The sequence below is a fragment of the Microcebus murinus genome, chromosome 20, assembly GCF_040939455.1.
Source record: "Microcebus murinus isolate Inina chromosome 20, M.murinus_Inina_mat1.0, whole genome shotgun sequence".
Classification (NCBI taxonomy): domain Eukaryota; kingdom Metazoa; phylum Chordata; class Mammalia; order Primates; family Cheirogaleidae; genus Microcebus; species Microcebus murinus.
The window spans coordinates 14951413-14975183 of NC_134123.1; the positions used below are offsets into that span (position 1 = coordinate 14951413).

Below are 23771 nucleotides of genomic sequence, written 5' to 3' on the forward strand. Positions count from 1 at the left end.
GGCATTTTTGCTCCTTTACTTGTTTTCCATTTTCATGACTTTATTCTCAATTATGGCTAATTTTATGTATCCCTGCATTGATTTTTATGTTTTGTTTTGGTCTTATTTTAAAAATATGTGTTTTCTTCTGTGGTAAGTTTTAATATGTTGAGGCAAATTAGGTACCTTTGCTTCTGAGATACCCAAATTCATTCCAACCATATGCACATGCTAATTCCACATTACATATGTTCTATTTATGATTCTACCTTTTTTGTCAAGGACCTTGCTCAGCTCTAAGGCACAAGATAATAAACATTGTGACTTCTATGATTCCTGACTTTCCTAGTCACTGCATCTATTATGTTCCTGCACTCCACCTGTCTTCCGTGGCTTCCATCTTTCTTCCAACGCTAACGGAGGTGACGTCTGCACACCTAGCTATTGAGTGGACTCACTTTTTGATTCCAACACTGACAACTCTACTAATGCATCTGGTAACAGTCAAGAGGAGAGGTTTAGAGTCCTTTTAAATGAGCAAATGAAAATAGCACTATATTTTAGAGCTATGAAAGTGAGTGATATGAGGACTCTTTTCAAGGTGTTCAAGTTATAGGTGCTATTGTCAAAATATCTTTTCTCTGTCTATACTGTATTCTAAGAGGCCTACATATTTGGGCCTAAGAGGGCATCTGGCAGATTTAGAAAAAGAGACATCTATAAAGCAGCAGAAGATGCCAAGCACAGTGGCTTATGTCTGTAGTCCCAGTGACTTGGGAGGCTGAGGTGGGAGGATTGCTTGAGCCCGGGATTTTGAGGCTGTGGTGAGCTATGATCACACCATTGCACTTCAGTGGTGTGAAGTGCTGTGCACCTCTGGGTGACAGAGGAAGACCTCCATCTCTTTAAAATAATAAAAAAAGCAAAAGAGTTTGTTGAGCTATATACATTACATAGTTCTTTAATAGAGCTTATAGGGTTTTGGCTTTTTTTTTTTTTTTTTTTTTTTTTTAGATTTTTTACCTGTGATCAGATCCTGTGTTATGTACTTCCTATGTATAAAGTCACATACACATCTTGAGCCTTGGTTTCCTAATGTGTACAGTGGGGCTGAGGTTACACATCTAGTAGCTTTGATATCAACTCAGCCACCATGAATCCAGAATTCTTGCTCTTAATAATGTGACCACAACAAAAATTTTCTAACTGTATCAAGTTTGGGCTAAGTGTTGTCACACTCAACTATCTCACCAAGGCCTGGTTGTTCATCCACATGTATTCTAGATTCTTTGGAACACAGCTATTATATTAACACTAAAGCTTACCAGTGGAGATTCCAATAAATCCACAATTGGATTAATTTTTTCTTATTTTTTGAAAGAAGGAGAATTAATCAAGAGATTGATACATACAAAACCTATGCCAATTACATGATTAAGCCAAAAGCCAAAATTCAATTAAGTATAATCATAGGTCAGTTTAATATATGCAAAGCTTTTTCTTCTATCACTCTGTTGTATAACAAATATTAATATATGCCAGGTATAGCATTTAAACAGAAAGTTGATCATTAATCAGTATGTAATCACAATGGTGATTACAAATAACTGCTTAAAAACAACTGCTTACTTAAATTTGTATTATGCAGTGCCAAGAGCAAGATAAATGTTTAAAGTAAAAGAAAAAGTGCAAATAGTAAAGATAAAAATCATATTAATATGTAGTGTTAGTCCAGGAGTTTCTTGTTTAAATTAGCTAAAATTTAAAACATACACATGCATATATGCACACACATGCATTTTTTAAAATGAGAAACACTATTTTATTATATATAAGTACATATACTCTTTACGTACAAATTAATCAACCGTTACTAGGACACACCCCAATTCGAGAACAGGATAAGAATGATTTTAAATCAGCGCATTAAGTCACTGACCTTTGCTTACACTACAACTAGATAGACTATTTGTCAATGCACCCTTGAAAAGTATTTGAAACTAGCTTATTTCTTTTATGCCAAAGACTGTAAGTTTACAACCCTGCACTGACCTTTGGAATTCTGAATTCATCATTCATAAACCTTACAAGACACTCGCTTTGGGCTTAGAATGTGTGTTAAGAACTGTGTGGATTTTTTATTCCATAAAAATAAACCATAAACTCTTTTTCAGTACTGGTAAAATAACATCCAGTTTAAAATAACAACTAAAGTAAGAGTTTGTACTATGTCATTTCTTTCACCTTGGACCATTAAGGATTTTCTAGCTACAATTTTTTCTAGTTAAGAAAAGTAGTCTCTAGATATTTGACTGCAACAAAACAAAACAAAAGGCCCTAAATGTCACCTGCAGTGATACTCATGTTGTTCTTCATTATATAGCTTGAGTAGCCCAAGAAACAAAAAAGCAAGCATTCAAAAAAAAAAAAAAAAAAAACAATCCTGACTTCTTTCCACTATTGAGTCTGACTAGCTAAATGCACATTTAGCCACGTTATCAAATTAAACAAATTCCTGGATGGTCAAATCAAAGATAGTGCTTCTTGCAGCATTTTCTGTGTATTTGATTATACCAATTTGAAATTATGATATATAAAAATGTCTTAATAATATCTCACTTAAAATGAAAACATTGAAATAATGAGGACTTTTTTCAAACATTCGTTAGGAATCACCTGGTTTCCGGGCATGCTGGCTGAGTTAAATGTAAACAGTATTGGCCCCTCTTCATATTGCAGAACCACTCTTCCTGGATATTAGACATATTCACTTTCTGATGCCAGTAACTCTGCTACCAAAGTCATTTGGGTTCAATAGAAAGCTGGTAAGGGATTTTGCCTACTGATATAAATGCTACATAAATGTAACATTAAAAGTTAAATGTTAATCAAAATATTAAACAAAAATGTTACCCACTATTATAAGATATACTTTTAAAAATCTATATTTCTTAAAGGTGTGGTCCTGGAATTCCTGCTAAAAATGCTGGCACATATATGCTCAAGGGGGCATATATGCACACATACACATATCTAATCCACAATTGGCTCAGAAATGAGATGTGATACAATATAATGAAAAAGTACAAAGCATCTCCATGACATAACATAGTGTTAATTTAGAAGAGAGCACTCTGGGAGCTATTAAACATAATGCTAAAAACAAAATGAAGCATTATTAAAACAAAAATGCAATTCAAAGGTTCTGCATTTATGTGCTCTTAAAATGTGTTTGGAGCGTGTATATTTGCAACTGAAAATATATGCATATTTATGCCCTGTGGAAAAATTAACCTGCAATTACATGAGTTTTAATATAGAGAGTGTCCTTGAATATTGTTCCACTCCTATGTAATGACCTAGAGCTCTCTCAGGCATAAGATATAATAGTAATTTAAGGGTGGTGAAAATTGTGCCAGGACTTATTTCCTAGGGCCCACTAATCATTGATTATTTTTAAAAACAGTTATTTAGTGCACTGTTCTAAACCCTGGAGAAATAGGAATGAATATGTCAGAGGTGTTTCCTGCCCTCAGGGGATATACATTTTATTGGTCCTGATAATGTGATTTGGATTCCACAGACGAAAACACAGTTAATAAATATAACCAGTTGTGGGGAAAGATGAAGATCCCAACCTTTAGCCTAGTACTTTTCAATTTTAAGGTGTACCTGTATCTCCTGGGGAATCTTCTTAAAATGCAGATTTTGATTCAGCAGGTCTAGGATGGAACCTGAAATTTTGAATTTCTAAAAGCTCCCTGGTCATATTGTGGCCCAGGGAGCCTTTAGACACACTTTGAGTAGGAGACCGAAATCTATTCTTTAGAAGGTGAGTTTGAGAGGAACTGCCCTCATAAGAAGGAAGTTATATTTAATAGGGAGGCTATTGTTTTCTTTCTTACTTATAATAACCCTGAGAGTGAGTCCTTCTCATCTGTACCTTAATTATACAGAAAGTAAGAAGACTAAGAGGAATTATATAGCCAAATTTGAATCCAGGTTCAGTCCAAAGCTCTTTCTTTTTCCAGTCAAATCCATTGTGTACCAAACTAACAGAATCAGTATTAGTTGCATAGTTTCAAAAAATCAGAAAAAGTCCAATATGGTCAGACAACAGAGAATGATGAAGAGAGTGACAGGAGGAGTGGCTGAATTTTGTAGGCAGTGGGCTGCTGTGGGCATCTTATGGATATATTAAGGATGCTAGACTTTTACCCACGGGGTTTGGAGAAACTAATAAAAGATTTAGAAAAGGAAAGTAGCATGTCCAGATATGTTTTTGAAACATCATTCACACTGCAGTGTAAAAAAAGAAATAATGATTGAAAAAATGTGATCTTGAACTTAGGAAAGAAATTTATAAAAATTAAATCAAAAAATATATATATATATGCAGTGAAATAAATCAGACAAGCAAGGATAGAAACGTGGCTTAGGGGGGCAGCAGTGCAAATGGAGAGACATAATGAGATTTAAGAAACGTTTATTGGGATAAAGTATCAATAAGGATACTAATTAATTCTTCATGCCCGTTTTGTTGTTGGTGCTGGTGGTGTATTTTTTTGTTGTTGTTTGTTTGTTTGTTTTTTAGTTTGCTTGTTTTTTGCAACCTGTACATGTGGCAAAAGAGACAGACTTCCAGAAAATTTTCTCCTACTTTAAGATCTCATGTGATCTAGTACATTTGCTCAATGTGTCCCAAAGAAAAGTACATGAGTTAATTTTAAGTGGTGCAGACAGAACGATTTTAAAATATATGAATTTATTTGTCTCTGAATAGGGAGGGGAAGTGACATCTCTAAACCTGTGATCGTAGTGATAATATTGCTTATGTCATAGCAGAAATAGAAATCATCTGCTATATTCAGACTGGATCAATAACAATGTGTGTTTGGATGATGTTGGCATATGGCACAAACTAAGAAGATAACCTGATGAATGACAACACCTTATCCCACATCTTCCAGAAGCACTGAATGGTTCCCATATTGAACTAAAGCCAAAGATCCTATCCAAACCCTTTAGAACAGAAGGTCCTGACTGCTGAGAACTCCTGAGAACACTCTACCCAGGGGAGGGGGAGGGTCACATGTTTCAGAGGGTTCAGATGGGAAATATGGAATATATTTGGGAATCTGAACAAACTCCCACCTACTCCTCAAGCCTTCTCTGCTAATAAGCTCAGTCTATTACAAAGGGCTTCCAAGATCTTCCAAGTAAGTGATGATTCTATGCTAGTTAGTGTGAATTGAGGGATATAAATAAAAGGAAAGTTTAATGATATAATTGAGGAAGGATGCTACACTATATTGTATCGTACACATTTAAGAACGTGGGTTGTGTTATTATCTTTCGTGCCTATTTACTGAACCTTAAACGATTTACTTTTTCTCTCTATCACAATGTTTTATATGGGAAAACATAAAGCCAAAAAAACAGAACTCTGAGAGGTAGGTGTCTGGTGTTAGCAATTAATCAATGGAAGTTGAAGTTGTTATGTCATTATGAGTACCATGACTCTTTCCCTCGCCCCAAACGGATTTGAAATCCTGACCTTATCCCACTCATCTTTGTATCGCTGGCACTGAGGACAAGGCTTGAATTGTTGATATTATTCAAGACACGCTTGTAGAATTATTCAATGACCACAAGCACTAAAATCACCAGGGAATTTAGGTCTGATTGTCACCCGAAGCTTTTCAGGGATAAAAATGTGAGCGTCGGCTTCTAGTGCAATAATTACAACTGCAGGACATGACTCCAAAGTTAGATCTCATGCCAAGTCCAAAGGAAGCAGACCAGGTAGAAAACTGTGTTGGGAGGATTGCCTGCTGGAAATATTTTGAAAACTTTAACACTAATATTAACCATCCAGTCATACTTCGCAAGGTCACTGTAAATGCTGCCTTTATATTAGAGAGGAGTAGATGGATATGGATTGGACATTAGATGGCATTATTGATGAGAAAGCTTCAACATTCTGCAAGTTAACTTTGGAAGAGTCGAAAGTACAGCAGTTACAGTCTATATGCTTTAAACTAGCATGATAAATGTAAAAGTGGGATATAATTATCCTATTTTGAATGCATCAGTAAGCTTTAAGATGCTTATGTATGATGCATAACTAGGAAAATAAAACCATCATATTATTTTATATGAAATGAATTAACCAATATATTTTCATTAAATTTCCATTAGACTCAAATACAGCTATATGTAGGCAAATTCTGGGTGGAAGAATTTGGAAATGATGAATGGTAATAGTATACAACTGAAAATATATATCTAGAGCCGTTCCTGGACTTTAGTAACACAGCATTAAGAACAGAAATATGCATTTGAATTTCCTCATCTCTAACCTCATCCTGACCGGAAACTGATACTTGCATACATTTGATGGGAGAAGGAAGAACTCTTATATTTCTTAGTTATATAATTTTGTTTCTAAGTCTATTTTCTATGAGTTCACAATTCATTTTTTTCATTGGTTTTATTCTTAGCATTTTTTTGAGCAAATAGGATATGCCTGACACTTTGCTGTGAATTAAAGACACCTGAGTATATAAGACACGTGTGTGGTCCTCTATGAGACTAAGTGCTCCTTGAGAAAAGAGAAAATGAACTATGCATGTAGCATAGCATCGTAGGGAGTCTGCATAGGAGTCAATGTAGAAAATTAATCATTGTTTATTGGAGGATGTGAGTGCCTATGATGGATGCACATGATTATAATGCTTAAGAGCAGATCCAGAGGGTAAGAGAGTAAGTGTTAAGAAGGTTTAGCACAAGATGTGGAATAAGGTTTACTGAGTTCAAATTCCCAGACCCACCACATATTAGCTATATTCTTCAAAAATTTACATAAACTCTTAGTAATTCAGTACCTTTATCTCTAAAATAAAGCAATAGTAACATTTACCTCATATGTATAAAAGTTAAATGTTAAATATGTATAAGGACTTAAAAGAGTGCCTGTTACATTGTAAATACCCAAGGTATGTTAGTTCTTACTTTGTATATCTCCCTGGTAAGAGGGAAAAAAAGCTGTGATTTCCGAAATAATGAGAGGAGAAGAGGGAGTTACGAGGCATTCAAGTAAATAAAAACAAAGACAGCCAACAGTTATCGAACATCTAATGCTGCCAAACAACTGTGCCATGTCCCCATCCTGGTGCCTTATTTACCTACCACAACTAGGGCCAGTAGACAAAGACTGTCAAAATATCATTAGTTTTCTAACAAGATTGAAAAAACAAGATTTATCATGACTCCATCAGAGAGAGGATGTATGTGGCTGGAAAGAATAATGTGAGAAGTCACTTGGAGTGGTAAAAGGTGACCTATCTCCCAAAGCATCAATGGCTCTTCACCCTGTGATACTGAAGGAAGATAGACCCAGTGAATCCTAAGGCTTTCCCTCTGGCTGAATGGGATATGCAAGTGTGGGGGTCCAGAGCTTCATTGGTCAGAAAAAAAGAGACAAAACTGAGAACTGCCACTGGGGGTCCTAATTTTCTGGTTATTGTCAATACCCTTCTCTCCCTAAATAAAAATTGAATTAAAAAATAATTTGGGGACTGGCACAGTGGCTCATGTCTGTAAATCCTAGCACTCTGGGAGGCTGAGATGAGAAGATCTCTTGAGCTGAGGAGCTCCAGACCAACCTGAGCCCTGAACAAGAGCTAAACTATGTCTCTACTAAAAGTAAAAAAAAGTTAGCTGGATGTAGTGGTGCACATGCCTGTAGTCTCAGCTACTCGGGAGGCTGAGGCAGGAGGATCACTTGAGCCCAGGAGTTTGAGGTTGTTGTGAGCTAAGCTGAAGCCATGGCACTCTAGCTGGGGCAACAGAGCAAGACTTTGTCTCAGAAAATAACAATAATAATAATAATTTGGGAATATATTAAAGTACCTCAGAGTTATCTAATTCCATAGTTTATTCTTAACTTCTAGGCAATATTACCTTTGATTATATTATTATTAATAGATCATGTTGAAATATTTCTAAAATTTAGATGCAAATTGAAATTACTTATCTCTGAGGAATTTGTAAAATGCCAATGACCAGGCACTGCTTTCCTGTAACTTGAATTAGTAGATTGCAGTGAGACCCAGGAATTGGTATTTTTTAAAGCCTTCCAGGTGATTTTAATGTGTATTCAGGATTGAAAAACCACTTATGCTGCTTTTCTGTGGAGCAGTGCTTTTCCAAGTATAATTAATGAATATTCTTCATGAAATCTGAATTTTTAAAATGACAAATGATTGTACATATTCTTGGAGTACATAGTGACATTTTGATACATGTAATGTAAAGTGATCAGATCACTGTGATTAGCATGTCCATCATTGCAAACATTTATCATTTCTTTGTATTGGGAACATTCAATATCGGCCAAAATAAGAATTTTTAACTAGTGTACTTATACATGTACAACTTTAAAACATGGTTCTAAACCTATAGTTCTCAAAGACTTGGGGATGAAAACAAGAAAGAGTGGCTTATTATAGCATGTTTTGTGCCATAGGAAGGAGCTTGGAATTGTTCCCCACACAAAGGGAAGTGACTAAAGGACAGTGGCCAGGAAATGTTCAGGTTTGTGTCTTACAAAAATATCAAACTAACCAATTTGAGATACAGTTCAGTTGTTCGGTTGTGAGGTGGGGAGGCTTAAATTAGCACACCAGTGACCAGAAGAAACACAAACTGTTTACTATTAATATCTGCTCCCTCCTCCCCACTTTCCTCCAGAGGAGGTAGTGAACAGCAGATAATTGATAGTCAAAATTTTTGGAGAATAAAAAGTAATTCAGTGTGAAAATTTGCCTAACATGTCATTTATTTCCAAATCTTCACTAAGATAGAGCTTTACTATCTTCACTAATGATAGAGATATCTTCACTAATGATAGAGCTTTATTCACAGTATCTGTAAAGGGACCTGGATACATTCTCCCAACTCATCAAACCTTAGGTATAAACTTAAATGTCTACAAAGTGAACTGTTTGCCTCCCAAAAGAAAAAACCTTTTACAGTAGTAACTGAACCCAGGAGTCCTGAGTCAGGGGCTAAACACATAATCGTGTTCCCTTTTTTTATCAAGGGCACACCTATGCCTAATTGCTTTCTTTATTTCTGTTTATATTTTTAGCCAGGAGAAGTGCTTAGAGGATTAATTACAGCAGTTAATGTTTCCATTTGAAAGGAGATGATACTTTGTAAGTACTAAATATTATTAAATTTAATGGAATTAAATTGCTTTAAAGGAGCCAAATGGTACAATTCAGTATTTCATGGATGCCCTGGAAAACTACAACACCTCATGTTGAGTGATTGAGATAAATTAATAGAGTTTTTTTAATTCCCCAAATCATATATAAAATGACTTCATTGAGTGTATATCTCATTGATTCCTAATGAAGCACAGATCTATGTGCAACCTCAGTGGCTATAGACAATTTGATGAGGAATGAATTAATTACTCAGTTATCCCAAAGGAAAATCATTTTACAATACACATAATTTCCATGATCTTACCAGTCAATTTAGAACTGCAGTAGTTCATACTGGAGGAAGAATAACATAAAATTGAAAGTATTCACTCTTTGCAGTTAGAGTGAGGAGCCCTTCCATCCTTACTCCTGGTGGAATCTCTCTTTGCCTGAAGAAGATATATATTGCTGTTTTCTGTTTTCCCCTGCATGGTGCAGAACCAGAGGCCCAGTGCCTGGGCCTCATCTTTAAGAACTGCAAATGTACTTCCTGGATGTTAGTGTTTGTAAGTAATACGTATGAGGAATGATATTAAAATGGAAGGTAATAGCACATAATTAAGCTGAGAATAAAAACACGAAGTGCATCTGCCGGGTAACCTCTTTTAGTCAATCAGAGCTGAGAAAAATCAACCGAGTGTGTCCAAAGATCAACATGTTCAAGACGTTTTCAACCCCAAGGAGTTTTCATGGAAAAGAGGAAGTATTGAATTGAGGTTAAGCACAGAGTAGACTGCTTGGGCCTTTGAAGTGGCTTTGATGTCTATATACTGTGTGGCCTTAAGCAATTTACTCAATCCTGTCACTCCACATGTTCACCTGTAAATAGGATAGTTCAGACCTCATAGGGTTGTTTCTAAAGACTGAATTAGATAATATATGTAATGTATTATGCCAGCTATTTAATAAGCATTTAATTAATGTTGGTCTTTATACTGTTATATGTAGCTATACTGTATAAACATATTCTTCTGTCACTCAGATAAAAGAAATAAAAAAAAGACAAAGAAATTGACAAGATTTATCATGTAAAATAAGGCCTATACAAACACAATGAGTGAGATATGCAACGTTTGGGGGATGGTCACGCTTGAAGCTCTGACTTGAGGTGGGGGGGCATGGGCAATATACATAACCTTAACATTTGTACCCCCATAATATGCTGAAATAATAATTAAAAAAAAAAAGAAGGCTGGGCACGGTGGCTCACGCCTGTAATCCTAGCACTCTGGGAGGCCGAGGCAGGCGGATCACTCGAGGTCAGGAGTTCGAAACCAGCCTGAGCAAGAGCGAGACCCCATTCTACTATATAGAGAAAGAAATTAATTGGCCAATTAATATATGTAGAAAAAAAATTAGCAGGCATGGTGGCACATGCCTGTAGTCCCAGCTGCTCAGGAGGCTGAGGCAGCAGGATTGCTTGAGCCCAGGAGTTTGAGGTTGCTGTGAACTAAACTGATGCCACGGCACTCACTGTAGCCTGGGCCAAAAAGCAAGACTCTGTCTCAAAAAAATAAATAAATAAAAAATAATATATATATATATATATATATATATATATATATATATATATATATATATAAAGAAACAACTGGCAAAAAACAGAAAAAAAAATAAGGCCTCATCTGTTCATCAGATTCTGAGTTTTTTGATTCCTAGAGGTGATGATATTTGTCAAATTTTGAATGCTTTTTAGAATTGTTCATTGGTATCAGATCCAAAAAGATGAAGATGCATAAAAAATGCTTCTAATTATCATAACAGCTCAACTTGTTTCTAAGTTACACATTTCAATTCAGAAAATATTTTCAAACAAAACATGGATTCTCCATCTCAAGTAGAAAAAAATATTGGGAGGAAAAGTTTATTGTTACTTAATCAGAAAAGAAATGATTTCTGCATCTTCCACACGTATCAAGGTTTATACCTGTATAAATATTAAATAATTCCAAATTCAAATAAACTATGTTTGAATATGGGGAAGCATTTTCCCTCCTTTGCAGATTTTCGTCTCACAGCTAAGTTTAAGTTATGGCATCATTGAGTAAATTTTCATCAGGTGACTCTTACTCTGGTGTTTGAAAAATCCAGCTATCTATTTCATAACATGACATTATAATTTATTAGCATTCCAATTAAAAACATAATTTATCTATAACTTTCCAGTTTATTATTTATATTACACCTTCCTAGTAGCTAATAAATCATTTGTAATTGACTATAATACCAAAAAGCTAAATACCAAGCCCTACCATAATCTGAAAGTGATGGGCTATGCAAATAAATCTGCCTCTCCTGCTACACATAAAGTCAGGAAAAAGGCTAAAGCTTTAGCAATTTGTAGAAATACATGAAACAATATTGTAAATAGCTATCACTGACTGTCTGCCATTTTCAGGGACATAAGCATTATTTATCACATTGAACAGATAAGAAAATAAGACACAAAGAGTTTAAAACTTGCTCTGGAGCACATAGACTCAAAGTGATGGGGCCAGGATTCATACTATTATAGAAATATCTGGCTCACAAAACATCACCCTCCTCCCAATACTTCTCTTCTGACCCCATATAAAAGAGGTGCATTTCCTTCTGAGCACATTTTCTTATTAATTCGCCCATTTCACCATATCACAAACAATAAATGTTAAAGAGAAAATAAAAGCCAGTCTTTATATTTCTTGGATATTTCATAGATTTTTTTTATATAATGAAGAATGTATTAAAAATAAACTTCTACCTCTTATCTCCTTTTATATCTTTCTTATGCCAAGCAGTATACCTCAACATGAATCACCACAGGATCGAATCCTACTGTGCTCCTTGACCCATCTAATATGTATCTGCACACTGAAGATCTCATTACTGGTTCGAATTGGCTTCTAAATATGTGTGCTCCTCACCAGGCCAGAGTTTACAGCTTTGCTAGGGAGAGCTGTGCTAATGGGCTATTTTATCTTAGAGAAAGACCTGGAACAGAGGCTGGTAGAATCCCTAAAGTCTCCCTGGGTCTGATGTAATCACAGCTGGCTGACTCAACTGCAACTTCTTGGCAAGAAAATGCCATATGGCACACCCCAAGAGATGCCCTCTTTGTCTATCTTTCAAGAATTGCAGACTCAAGTTTTCTTTTTGTGTATCTTGTTTTGACATTGTGTCCTCCTCAAAGGTAAGTGATTCAAGTTTTGAAGAGTCTCAGATCTTAGGGACAAGAGAGGCACATTCAATATGATGAACATAAAATAGTAATAGCAGTAACACTAACAATACGATAATGTTGGAAGATATGAAAATCATAAATAAGCATATTAATATTGTAACACTTTAAATGCACAGAACTCAATCAAGTTGAACTTGACACAAAGAAAAAAATATAGTATTTTCATGGTAATGCAAGACTGTTTTCAAATAATTGTCATAATCCATAAGAAAAATAAACAGTTAAGACAAATTGCACTTATTGTTGGTTCTCATTTTCTCTATGTGCAGACTTAAAAGACAGTTTCAGTTGTATGATGAAATTTCAGAGAGGTGACCTAGAAATATGGCTAATATCTTTTTTTAAATCCCTTTTTAGGGAAGTTAAGATTTCTTCAAAGAGTATCTTCAAATAGCTCTTGCTTTGACCCAGAATGATTTGAATTAAAATAATGAAAAACAACAAGTAAAACAAGGAGTCATATCCTTCTTGAAATATTTTCTTTTTCTTGATTTCCAGAACATTTAATTCACCTGCTTTATTTCTGATTCCATTACCTTTCATAATCTTAGTTTCCTCTGCTGATGCCTCCTCCTTTTGCAGAACTCAAGATGTTGGAGTTCCCGCCAGTAGCATCCTTAATCTTCTTCTCTATCTATTTACATACTTTCCTTAGGAGATCTTATCCTATCTTATCTCAATGTCATTGATACAAAAATGTGTATGTACAATGCATGACCTTCCTCTAGAACCCCAAACTCATATATCTGAGATCGTGCTTGACATTTCCACATGAACATTTCAAAGAAACCTCAGTGTTCACATGGCCTAAGTAGAACTCTCAATCCTTTGATCTCTCCCTTACACATAACCTGCTGCTTATTTTAGTAAATGTCAATGTCATCTACTGAATAAGTCCTCCTGATCCCTCTTCTTCTTACAAATACTATGTCCAAATAGTCGGTAAAGAGTGTTAGCTCATTCTCTAAAAATATCCCTAAACTCTCCTGTTTCTACCCACATCCTCAAACCAAGAAAATAGCATCCCTTGCCTGGACCACATAAGAGTCATCTAAATGTCTCCCCTCTAATTTTATCTCCCTAATATTCATTCTATATATTATAGCCTAAGTGGTCATTTTGAAATATTAAAAAAATCATGCTTCCCCCTATTTAATACTCTTCAGTATCCACCAATGACATTTAAAAAGTAGGCTAGGTCTATTTTTCAATATATATATATATATATATATATATATATATATATATATATTTCAGAATATTATAGGAGTACAAATATTTAGGTTACATACATTGTTTTTGCCCTGCCTGAGTCAGAGCTACAAGCTTGTCCATCCCCCAGACAGTGCTCACCGCACATATTAGGTGTGAATATACCCATTTCCTCCTCCCACCTCCCACCTGCCCAACACCCAATGAATGCTACTACCATATGTGCACATAAGTGTTCATCAATTAATACCATATCTTAATGCATGAGAACCTGTGTTATCTGCCCTTTGTAATACACCCCAACTTCACCTCATAGCACTCTATTCCTAGCTCATATTTATCCAGCCACCTGGATTTCTTTCTGTTACTCTAACAAGTTCACCATGTTTCTTGCTAAAGGCATTTGTACTAATCTCCCTTATCTTTCTATAGTTGGCTATTTCTAATTATTCACATCTTTAAAAAATCCAAAAAGATTTTCCAGGCATCCCAAACTAATCACCCAGTCATTCCATATTACATCATTCTGCTTCATCTTGTTTATTTTCTTACTCCCCAACCTCAAACATAAAAATATGAACTTCGTGGGAGTAGAGGCTTAATCTGCCTTGTTCAGTCTGTATTTCAGCACCTAGGACAGCACCTCACTAATACTAGGTGATCTATAGTACACTGTTAAATGAGAGAACAAATGAATAAAAACAAACAAGGTGATGGTAAAATTAATTTTCATCATTAATTTTCTAGACACCTGGGAAAGATAAAATTCGTGAGATATATTCTGTCCTTCTTTAGATTAATTCGGAATTCTGGATAGGTGTTTACAGATCATTTTCATGTCAAAATGGCATGGAGTTTTTGATAGAATGGTCATTCTACTCTAAGTCAAAAACCTAGTTGTTCACATGAATGCCAGACAATTCCTTAGTAGGTCAGTGTGAGAAATGGGTTTATTCAGACATACAGGCATTTAATAGAAGTTTTCTGAATGAATATGTATTCCATTTTCCATGAATGGTCCTAAATCTAAAACAACAGGTTAAAAAAAAGGAAGTTCATCATACTTACCTCAATGAAATACTGGGCACTGTCATCCATTATACACAGAACCTTGCCATTGCGGCTTTAGTGAGAACACTTTGCTTTGGAATCTGACACTCCTGAGTTTGAAATTTCATTCCTAAGAGCTCTGTATTAATATTAGTAAGTTCTTAAACTTTCTGAGCCTCTTTTAAAAAGGCTTTTTAAAAAAGACAGTTTTTTAAAGAGTTTTTTAAACAATTTTTTAAAAAGACATGAGATAATGCATCTGACAGGGTCCTTGTGAAGATTAAATGCAGTAGTAGATGAGAAATATGTTTTATCTTTGTTAATAGAATTTGCATCAGAATGGTGGCAAAGTCATGTGCTCCTTAAAAAAATGGTTGTCACCTACAGAATGGGAGAAAATATTTGCTTTCTACACATCTGTTAAAGGGCTGATAACAAAAATTTATATAGAGCTTAAGAAAATCAACAAGAAAAAATCAAAACAACCCCATCAATAAATGGGCAAAGGACATGACCAGAAACTTTTCAAAAGAAGGCAGACTATTGGCCAGCAAACATATAAAAAAGTGCTCAATGTCTCTAAGCATCAGGGAAATGCAAATCAAAACCACAATGAGATATGACCTAACTTCAGTGAGAATAGCGCTTATCAGAAAGTTCCAAAACAACAAATGCTGGTGAGGATGTGGAGAAATTGGAACACTCTTACACTGCTGGTGGGACTGCAAATTAGTACAACCTCTGTGGAAAAGAATTTGGAGATACCTCAAAGAGCTAGAAATAGCTAGAAATAGAAATACCATTTGATCCAGCAATCCCACTAATAGGCATCTACCCAGAGGAAAAAAAATATATTCTATAATAAAGATATCTGCACTCGAATGTTTATGGCAGCACAACTCACAATTGCAAATATGTGGAAACAACCAAAGTGCTCATCAATACATGAGTGGACTAATAAAATGTGGTACATGTATCTAGCGCCTCTTATATTATCTAGCGCCTCTTATATTATCCTGGATAGAGCTTAAGCCCATTCTTTGAAGTTAGGTATCACAAAAATGAAAAAAACAAGCACCACATGTACTAGGCACTAACTGATCAACACTAAAGTGTTCACATGGTAATAACACTCATGGGGTGCCGGTCATGGGGAGGTGGGGGGGGGGGGTAAACTCACAACTAATGGAGGTGGAGGTCACTGTGTTGGAGAGGGCCACGCTTGTAGCCCTGGCTTGGGTGAGGCAAATGCATTACACGAAACCAAAATGTTTGTACCCCCTTAATATTCTGAAATAAAAAAACAATGGTTGTCACTGCTCAGAGAGCCACATGATCTGTGGCAGGATACTCAAGCCTCAATCAGTCCTGCCAGATGCATGATAAAAGAAAAGGATCCCTGTTTATCCACCCCAATATACCATCATTCTTACCCCAAAGGTTACCTAAACTCGTAGGCAATGTGGATCTCTGGAAGCAGCCCTACTCAAAGGTTAGCTGTGGAGTCTAAGTTTGCTTAGGAGTTAATAACATGAGGAGTAGAACAGGAAAGAGCAGACAGTTGAGGGGGCCTAACACCTTCTTTAGGAAATCCAAACCCAGGGAGTCATCTGTAAAGGCTGAGAGATTAGCTTCAAGGAAAATTGCTATTTCAAGACACTGAGGAGAAATTAGAAACGACCAGCTGGTGTGAATCAAGAGAAATATGTTGCTAAAAGGTGGTGGGGCAAGCTGTTTACAGAGAATGAGGCTTTCTAACAGCTTTCTCAGGCACAGTGATTTGGTTTTTTTTTTTGGGGGGGGGAGTTGTTTTGTTTCTTTATTTCCTCCTATTTTTCTTTTAAATCCTTTGGAAGGCTGTAGAATGAATGGCAGTAAAATGTGAAAAGAAACGTGGCTGAATCAAAGGATGCTTTGTGATTTCCCTTCATTTTAATAAGTAATGGGCAGAATGGATTTCAGTATATTCAAAATCACTGGCTGTCAAAAGATACTCGAAAAGCTTGACTCCACTTTCCTACTTTTGGCATCAACATCTCCTAACACCTTTCCAAAGTAGATTTCTATTACCATCTGCCCACTTGCAATGTCCCACTTGTACACATGAACACACACACACACACACAATACACACACACGCACACACAGAGGAAATGTGAAATATACTCGTGCCCAAAGGTCTACCCCACATTTTGGAGATGACAATCAGGGAATCTCCAGTGGAAACTTTGTATCTTCTGTCCTAAGATCCTTCAGAAAAACTATATAGCATAAGACCCCTACAAAAAGTTTAAACAACTCTTTTCTACTTCTACTAAGTGAAAATGGTCTACAAGAGATTGTGGAAACCACAGGAATTGAATATGGTGTGTCATTCATAATGTCCAGAAGACTTCTAAAGAAGGCATCTATTTTTATACTTACACCTTAAGTGTTCTTGGAGAGGCAATGGAGAGAAAAATAAAAGAGTTGAATTTTAGATCCAGGTGTGTCATGACTTGAGTCCAAGCTCCAACAGGTGATGCTTGCTCAAGCTTCTACTTTCCTTTTTATAGTGGGGAGGTATCATCATATTTATTCAATAGGTTAGGAAACTGAAATTCTATAGATAAAGTCTTTGGCACACAATAAGTATTCAATACATAATGGTTTTCTTACACCTTTTCCCTTCATACATATTAGCCCTCTTGATCCTAAAGACCAGATGCAATTTAGGTAGAATAGGGGTATTCTGAAGTTCAATGCCACAAAGTAACTTGCCCAAGCAGACACAGCCTATATAGCTTCTGTAGAGTCTAGATCTCCACAATTTGGCCCTTATTAAACATTTGTTGAACTGAATGGCAATGCTTCTCTTCTCTTGGGTCATGAAGAACTATCATAGGTGTGGCATTTATAGAAGAGAGGATCTTCCAGGTAGAATCTAGAATGCAACTGTGTAGTAACTGAAATTGGTCAAATCTAGTGATCTATTTTCTATGAAAGTGTTCAACTCTTATTTACTGGTGGAAGATTTAATAGTGATTGAAGCAGTGCATTTCCACTAGTTTACTAAATATTATCTTGCTAAGAGAGTTGAAACAATTCTTTGTTTTTTTTTAAAGCCATAAATTTCAAGGCTGCTGAAAAACAGTATCACAAAGTGTGCCCAAACCACTTCAACCCATTAATTTCCTATGCATGAATACTATGGTAAATATTTTTTTTCTAAATTGATGTATGTTTGATTTAATATTAAGTATGATCATTATAATAAAGTTTATAAAGAAATAAGGAAAATATAGATTTTTCTCTTAAGGCAATGAAATACTTTTATATGAAAATAACTTGAATAAAAATTATGTTAAATTTGTTAAGGAAAATGCTAATCATTATCAAGCATGTATTTTTGTAACTATACCATTCAGGGATAGATTCAGCTAATTAGTCATTCAGATTCAACAAACATATATTGTGTTCCTACCACTTGCCAAAGAAGTTACCCACAGGGATGATGAACAATACATGGCCCTGCCTACATGGAGTTCTCACTTTAGGTTGAATTCTCTCCTCCTAAAATATATTAGTTAATGAAAAATAAAAATGGAACAGAATTCAGGTTTCAGATAGTATAAATCTGAGGGAAAATATAACACATTTTTCCTCTAAAGAAAGTAACACACTCTTGTTCAGACTTAGTATATGAATGCGATTTTTTTCTCATTTGACATGTTTGTTTCAACTCATTCTTTAAAAAGCTTCACTTGTTGCTCTAGAGCATTGCAAGTTATGCCTATGATTAAAATAAATATTAAACAGTGTTAAAATGTATTCAGATTTCAACACGGAATTGTTATTGGTCAACTTACAGGGCTGTTGTGGCTCTGCTCTCAAATAGAAGATGCCTCCAGGAAATGAAAATAATCCAAGAATAATTTCATTCATCTGATGGAATTTACCATCTATGTGGTTGAGAGCACAGGACTCTTGATCATATGCAGTTAACAGTCTTTATTAAATCTTCCCTGTCCATACTTCTGTCCTGGTTAGCAAATCATTAAGAGCACTACATTGATAATGGCATCATAATGAGAAAACCACATGAAAATCACTCACTCAGTTGGTGATTACAAACTGATGACACCAAATTAGGGTACAAACAGAGATGAACCTGATACTGTAAAAAATAATATAATAGAAGAAGGATATATTAAGATATGTATAATATATATGTATGTATGTATGTGTGTATATACGTGTGTGTGCCTGTTTGTGTGTGTATGTGTGTGTGTGTATATATGTATGACATGTATAAAAGGGTTAACTGAAGCCTGCCTATGAGAATTAGCTTCTGGGGATTCCTGGTCTCCTTCTTTTCTGCTTGTTCTGATCCAATCATTCTAAGTTAAAAAAAAAAAAAAATCATGAAGCTGGAAGGAGTTTAGAACACGATCAAAACCTAACATTTAGCACAGTGCCTCCCCAATAACAAACATGCCATTTATTCATTATCCACTAAAGATCTTTCAATGCATAACCAGAAAACAACTAGGGCTTGGCATGACATGGAAGCTGTCCAGTGCTTATTGAAAGAACCAGCAGCCCAGCAACAGATATTAAATGCATACCTTCAATCCTTATCAAGAATATGCTAAAGACAAGAGTTTATTTTAATTGTTCAGGATGATATTATTTTTAAAAATCCTCCTTTTCTCTGTTTTCACATAATATTTTTGACAAAAAGAAAGACTGATCTGTAAAACCCTTCCTTTCAAATCACATGGCCAATCCCAATATGAATGGGGCAAGGAACTATATACTCCTCCCACCGGGGTGGAAGCGTGGACATTTTTTAAAGTAATTTTATATATCAAAAGTGATTAAATGCACTTTGGAAACATTAGCAACTATGTCGATCTTATCCCACATCCTTAAGCTGGAAATATACAATACAGGTCAGCATGATAAAATTTCTGATTACCCTTGCAATAAAGAAACGTGCTACAATATAATTAACTCACGAGTTCTGTGGTCAGTATTAGGAAACTCTATTTCCTGAGATATCTATTAATATCTCACAGGATGTGCTTGGGTTAATGTTACAGTTAAGACATCTTAATCTCTGTGAACTATAACACAACACTAATACTTGCTCCTTCCTGGGCTTGTGCAGCATGTAGAGCCTGAATTATCCTGAAATCAAGACATCCAGGGGCCTATAAATGAGGTTGTACAGCAAAATTATTGATAAACCACTTTCTGTCTGTAAAGGATGAGTGAAATACACTCCCTGGTAAGTGATATAGGTTGTAACACAGAAGGCACGGCCTTTTGATCTCAAATGGATTTTTTTTTTCCTCTCTGACTTCTCTGTTAAGAGAAGGTGCCAGAGATAAGACAGGGAGTAGGCTATTTTTAGCTGAGATGCAGCTCTTCATAAGAAAGACTCCTTTAGGGAAATATGACTGGTGGGTAACAGATTTTACTCTACTTAACAAATGTGCATAGACGTTCAATACTTGTTTGTTGAGTGAATCAATGTTAAAGAGATTAAATAATGTGAGGGCAGGGTACCATGAAGGATATGACTGTGTGTCTATCCCACCTTTTGCCTCGGATTCAAGTGGATTTGTGACAAAAATGGCAATATAAAGAAATACAGTTTCAAGATGTGAGACAATTTTGACATGCGTTTTCCCTTGAAAAAGATTGAATAATAGAATATCCACTCCATTTCTTATTTTCCTCCCCCAAACCAATTCAGCTCTCATCTCTTTTTTTTTTTTTTTTTTTGTTATATCTTTAAGCCATTAAAATTGCACCTTCTAGGATTTAGGTAATAATAATAATAATAATAGCAGATATATTCAAATATATATATTTGAATATAGTTACCTCCTTCAAATATAGTTACCTCCTTTTTACCAGACATTATGCTAAGCAATGCACATATACTCCATTTAATCCTCTCAATACATCTTTGAGAGATCTTACATTATTTGCTTTTCACATGTGAGAAATATGGAACTCAAAGAAGTTAAATAAATTGCCCTAGATCATTCAATTGGCAGGAAAAAAACTGGGATTCCAAATCAAAGATCCTGCTTACTTTCTTCATTGGGCCTCACATTTTGTTGTACTGAAGTCAAAAGCCTGTAAGAGCTTCTGAACTACCATTATTCTTTCCTTAACTGCACCACTATTATAGGATGTTAACAATTCCTATCATGCCTATCTCTCCTGCTTTCCTCCTTACTCACTTAAAGGGATACGATTTCCCAATGAGCCACTCAACTACGCAATAGAATACTGCAGATCCCCTTCACCAAGAGGAAATGAATTTCCAATGCAATAATGAAAGTCAATGGGAAAATGGGATTTGCTTCACAGGAATTTGCCAACTTTGCTGAAATTCATTCATTGTATAAGCTAGTAGGAAACTTTAATGTGGAAAGAAATAGAATAAACCCCAAATCAGTTACTGAATATTATTAGACATCTTGAAGACAGTGGCCATGTCTTATTGCTCATCCATGTGGCTCCCAAAGCAGAGCTCTTTAGAGCTTATGTTTAATAATTGTCTATTAAAATAAAATGCCTTTTTATATTGGTGAAAATCATGATTCACATATTAACGGGAGTTAAACAAAATAATCTATAATTTCTTCCATGAGTTTATAACATAGGAATAAATTACCAGTATTATAGTTAAAGAATGCCACAGGGGAACTCCATTTATCAATTGATCCAAAAATAAATATATTTTGAGCTCCCTCACTGTGTTAGATGCCAAGGATATAATGATGAATACCAAGAAAATAGTAATAATGTACAGTTTGATTTGGGAGACAGATTTATGGTTTTACTAATGGTATACGTGTTGCCGAGTGTTAGAAAAGATAGATATTGGGTGTTACATGAGAATGAATAAAGAGATTTGGCTTCATGGAGAGGTGTTAGGGAAGGCTTCTCAAATGAAGTAAATATTTAACAGACTTGCAGAAAGGCTGGGAGTTAACAGGCTGGATGGCAGAGGAGGTAAATTCACGATAGAGGAAATAGCTCATGCAAAACTCCCAAAGAAACAACCCACGCAAATGTCAAAAAAAAAAAAAAAAAGACCAAAAGAAGGCCAGAGCTGGAGAAACTCAAATACTACTGAAGTGGTTGCATATCTGCAGAAGGTTGAATACACAGGCAGGGGTAAAATCATGCAATGTCTATTAGAGATCCTCAGGATTTTATCTCCTATAAGTAATAAAAAATAGCTCATATGTAGTTTTCTGAATGATCTTCCCAGAATGCAAATCGAATGATAGCCCCTCTATGATTAAGGCTAGAGTACAGTTTGGAAAGAGAAGTAAATGTATGCAAGGAGATCATTTAGAATACCTTTGCAACAATTCATGAAAGTAGATGATCGTTTGGATCCTGCTATGTTCTGAATGCTTGTGTCTCCCTAAAACTCATGTTGAAATTAGAATCCCCAATATGAGGATGTTAGAAGGTAGGGCCTTTGGGAAGTGATTAGGTCATGAGGGTAGCATGGTATTAGCATCTTTATAAAAGAGGATCAACAGAGATATCTCAACCCTTCCACAGCGCAAAGACACAGTGAGAGGCATCAGAAAGTGCCATCTATGAACCAGGAAGTGAGCCCTCACCAGACACCAAATCTGTTGGTGTCTTGATCTTTGACTTCCCAATGTCTAAAATGGTTAGAAATAAATTTATCTTGTTTATATGCTGCCAAGATAATCCTTTTTTTGTTACTGCAGCCTGAATAGACTAAGGCAGAGTGCCAGGATAGAGGAGAAAAGGGAGATAAGTGAATGGATACAAGACGTATTTAACAGGTATAATCTCCAAGTAGCAAAGCAGTGTTTACCATACTTCTGATCCCCTCCATCGACTTGATTTTTCTCTACCAGAAGCTGATTAATTTTATTTGTTGTTCTTCATGTAAATATACTTAAAAATAACTTCTCATATTGTTGTTAATTGGAAAACTGGTGTCACGTTATGAAAAGAACATTAAAAATAAACACAGTGAAAAGGAAAAAAATATGTATAATACTAAATCTTTTCTCCCAAAATCTCTAAGTGTGAGACCAATTCTCTCTTACTTAAAAAATAGACAGTGGGTCTGAGGCAGCCATCTTGCTCTTGCCGCGTGCTGGTGTTGGAGGACCCTCCCTGCTTCAGATTTACCAACAGCATGAATCAAGAAAAGTTAGCCAAACTTCAGGCTCAGGTCCGGATAGGGGGCAAGGGTACAGCTCGCAGAAAGAAGAAGGTGGTACATAGAACAGCTACAGCTGATGACAAGAAGCTTCAGAGTTCTCTTAAAAAACTTGCTGTGAATAATATAGCTGGTATTGAAGAGGTGAACATGATTAAAGATGATGGGACAGTTATTCATTTCAACAATCCCAAAGTCCAGGCTTCCCTGTCTGCTAACACCTTTGCAATTACCGGTCATGCAGAAGCTAAACCAATCACAGAAATGCTTCCTGGAATATTAAGTCAGCTTGGTGCTGACAGCTTAACAAGCCTTAGAAAGTTAGCTGAACAGTTCCCACGGCAAGTTTTGGATAGCAAAGCACCAAAACCAGAAGACATTGATGAGGAGGATGATGACGTTCCAGATCTTGTAGAAAATTTTGATGAGGCATCAAAGAATGAAGCTAACTAAAATTTTTTTCTGGTTTTTGGAAGCTGGCATGGACTAGATTTAACAAATCAGCTATGTGGTTCCAAAGTTTTACAGACACGGAGAACATCACCTGTTACTAGTTCAGTAATATAAATATTTTGTATATTAAAAAAAAAAAATAGACAGTGGTAGGTATTGTGTATTAAGAACATGCTATTTACTATTAATATAGAGAGACTTGCTCTTTCAAATATCAAAGAATTGAGGACTAAACATAGAATAACTGTTACCAAGATATTACAATTTTGTTAAATGTTATGCTGGCCAACTTTACAGAGTCATCTCAATTAAAGCACTATGTTTGGAATGTATAACTGCCAAATTTAGAGATCAACAAGTG

The 23771-nt window shown here is 35.5% G+C and overlaps 2 protein-coding genes across 3 annotated transcripts in view; one reads left to right on the forward strand and one right to left on the reverse strand.

Moving 5' to 3' along the window:
* The window catches only part of CDH8 (cadherin 8), a 359018-nt gene that overhangs the window by 260968 nt on the left and 74279 nt on the right, over positions 1 to 23771 (reverse strand). The window lies entirely within an intron of this gene.
* Positions 22866 to 23550, forward strand: LOC142862613 (transcription factor BTF3 homolog 4). Its single transcript, XM_075995691.1, has one exon. The coding sequence runs from the start codon at positions 22934 to 22936 to the stop codon at positions 23408 to 23410; it is 477 nt and encodes a 158-aa protein (XP_075851806.1). The 5' UTR covers positions 22866 to 22933; the 3' UTR covers positions 23411 to 23550.

Excerpts from the sequence above, each read along its gene's own strand:
- LOC142862613 (XM_075995691.1), top strand. The coding sequence starts at position 22,934 with ATGAATCAAGAAAAGTTAGCCAAACTTCAGGCTCAGGTCCGGATAGGG.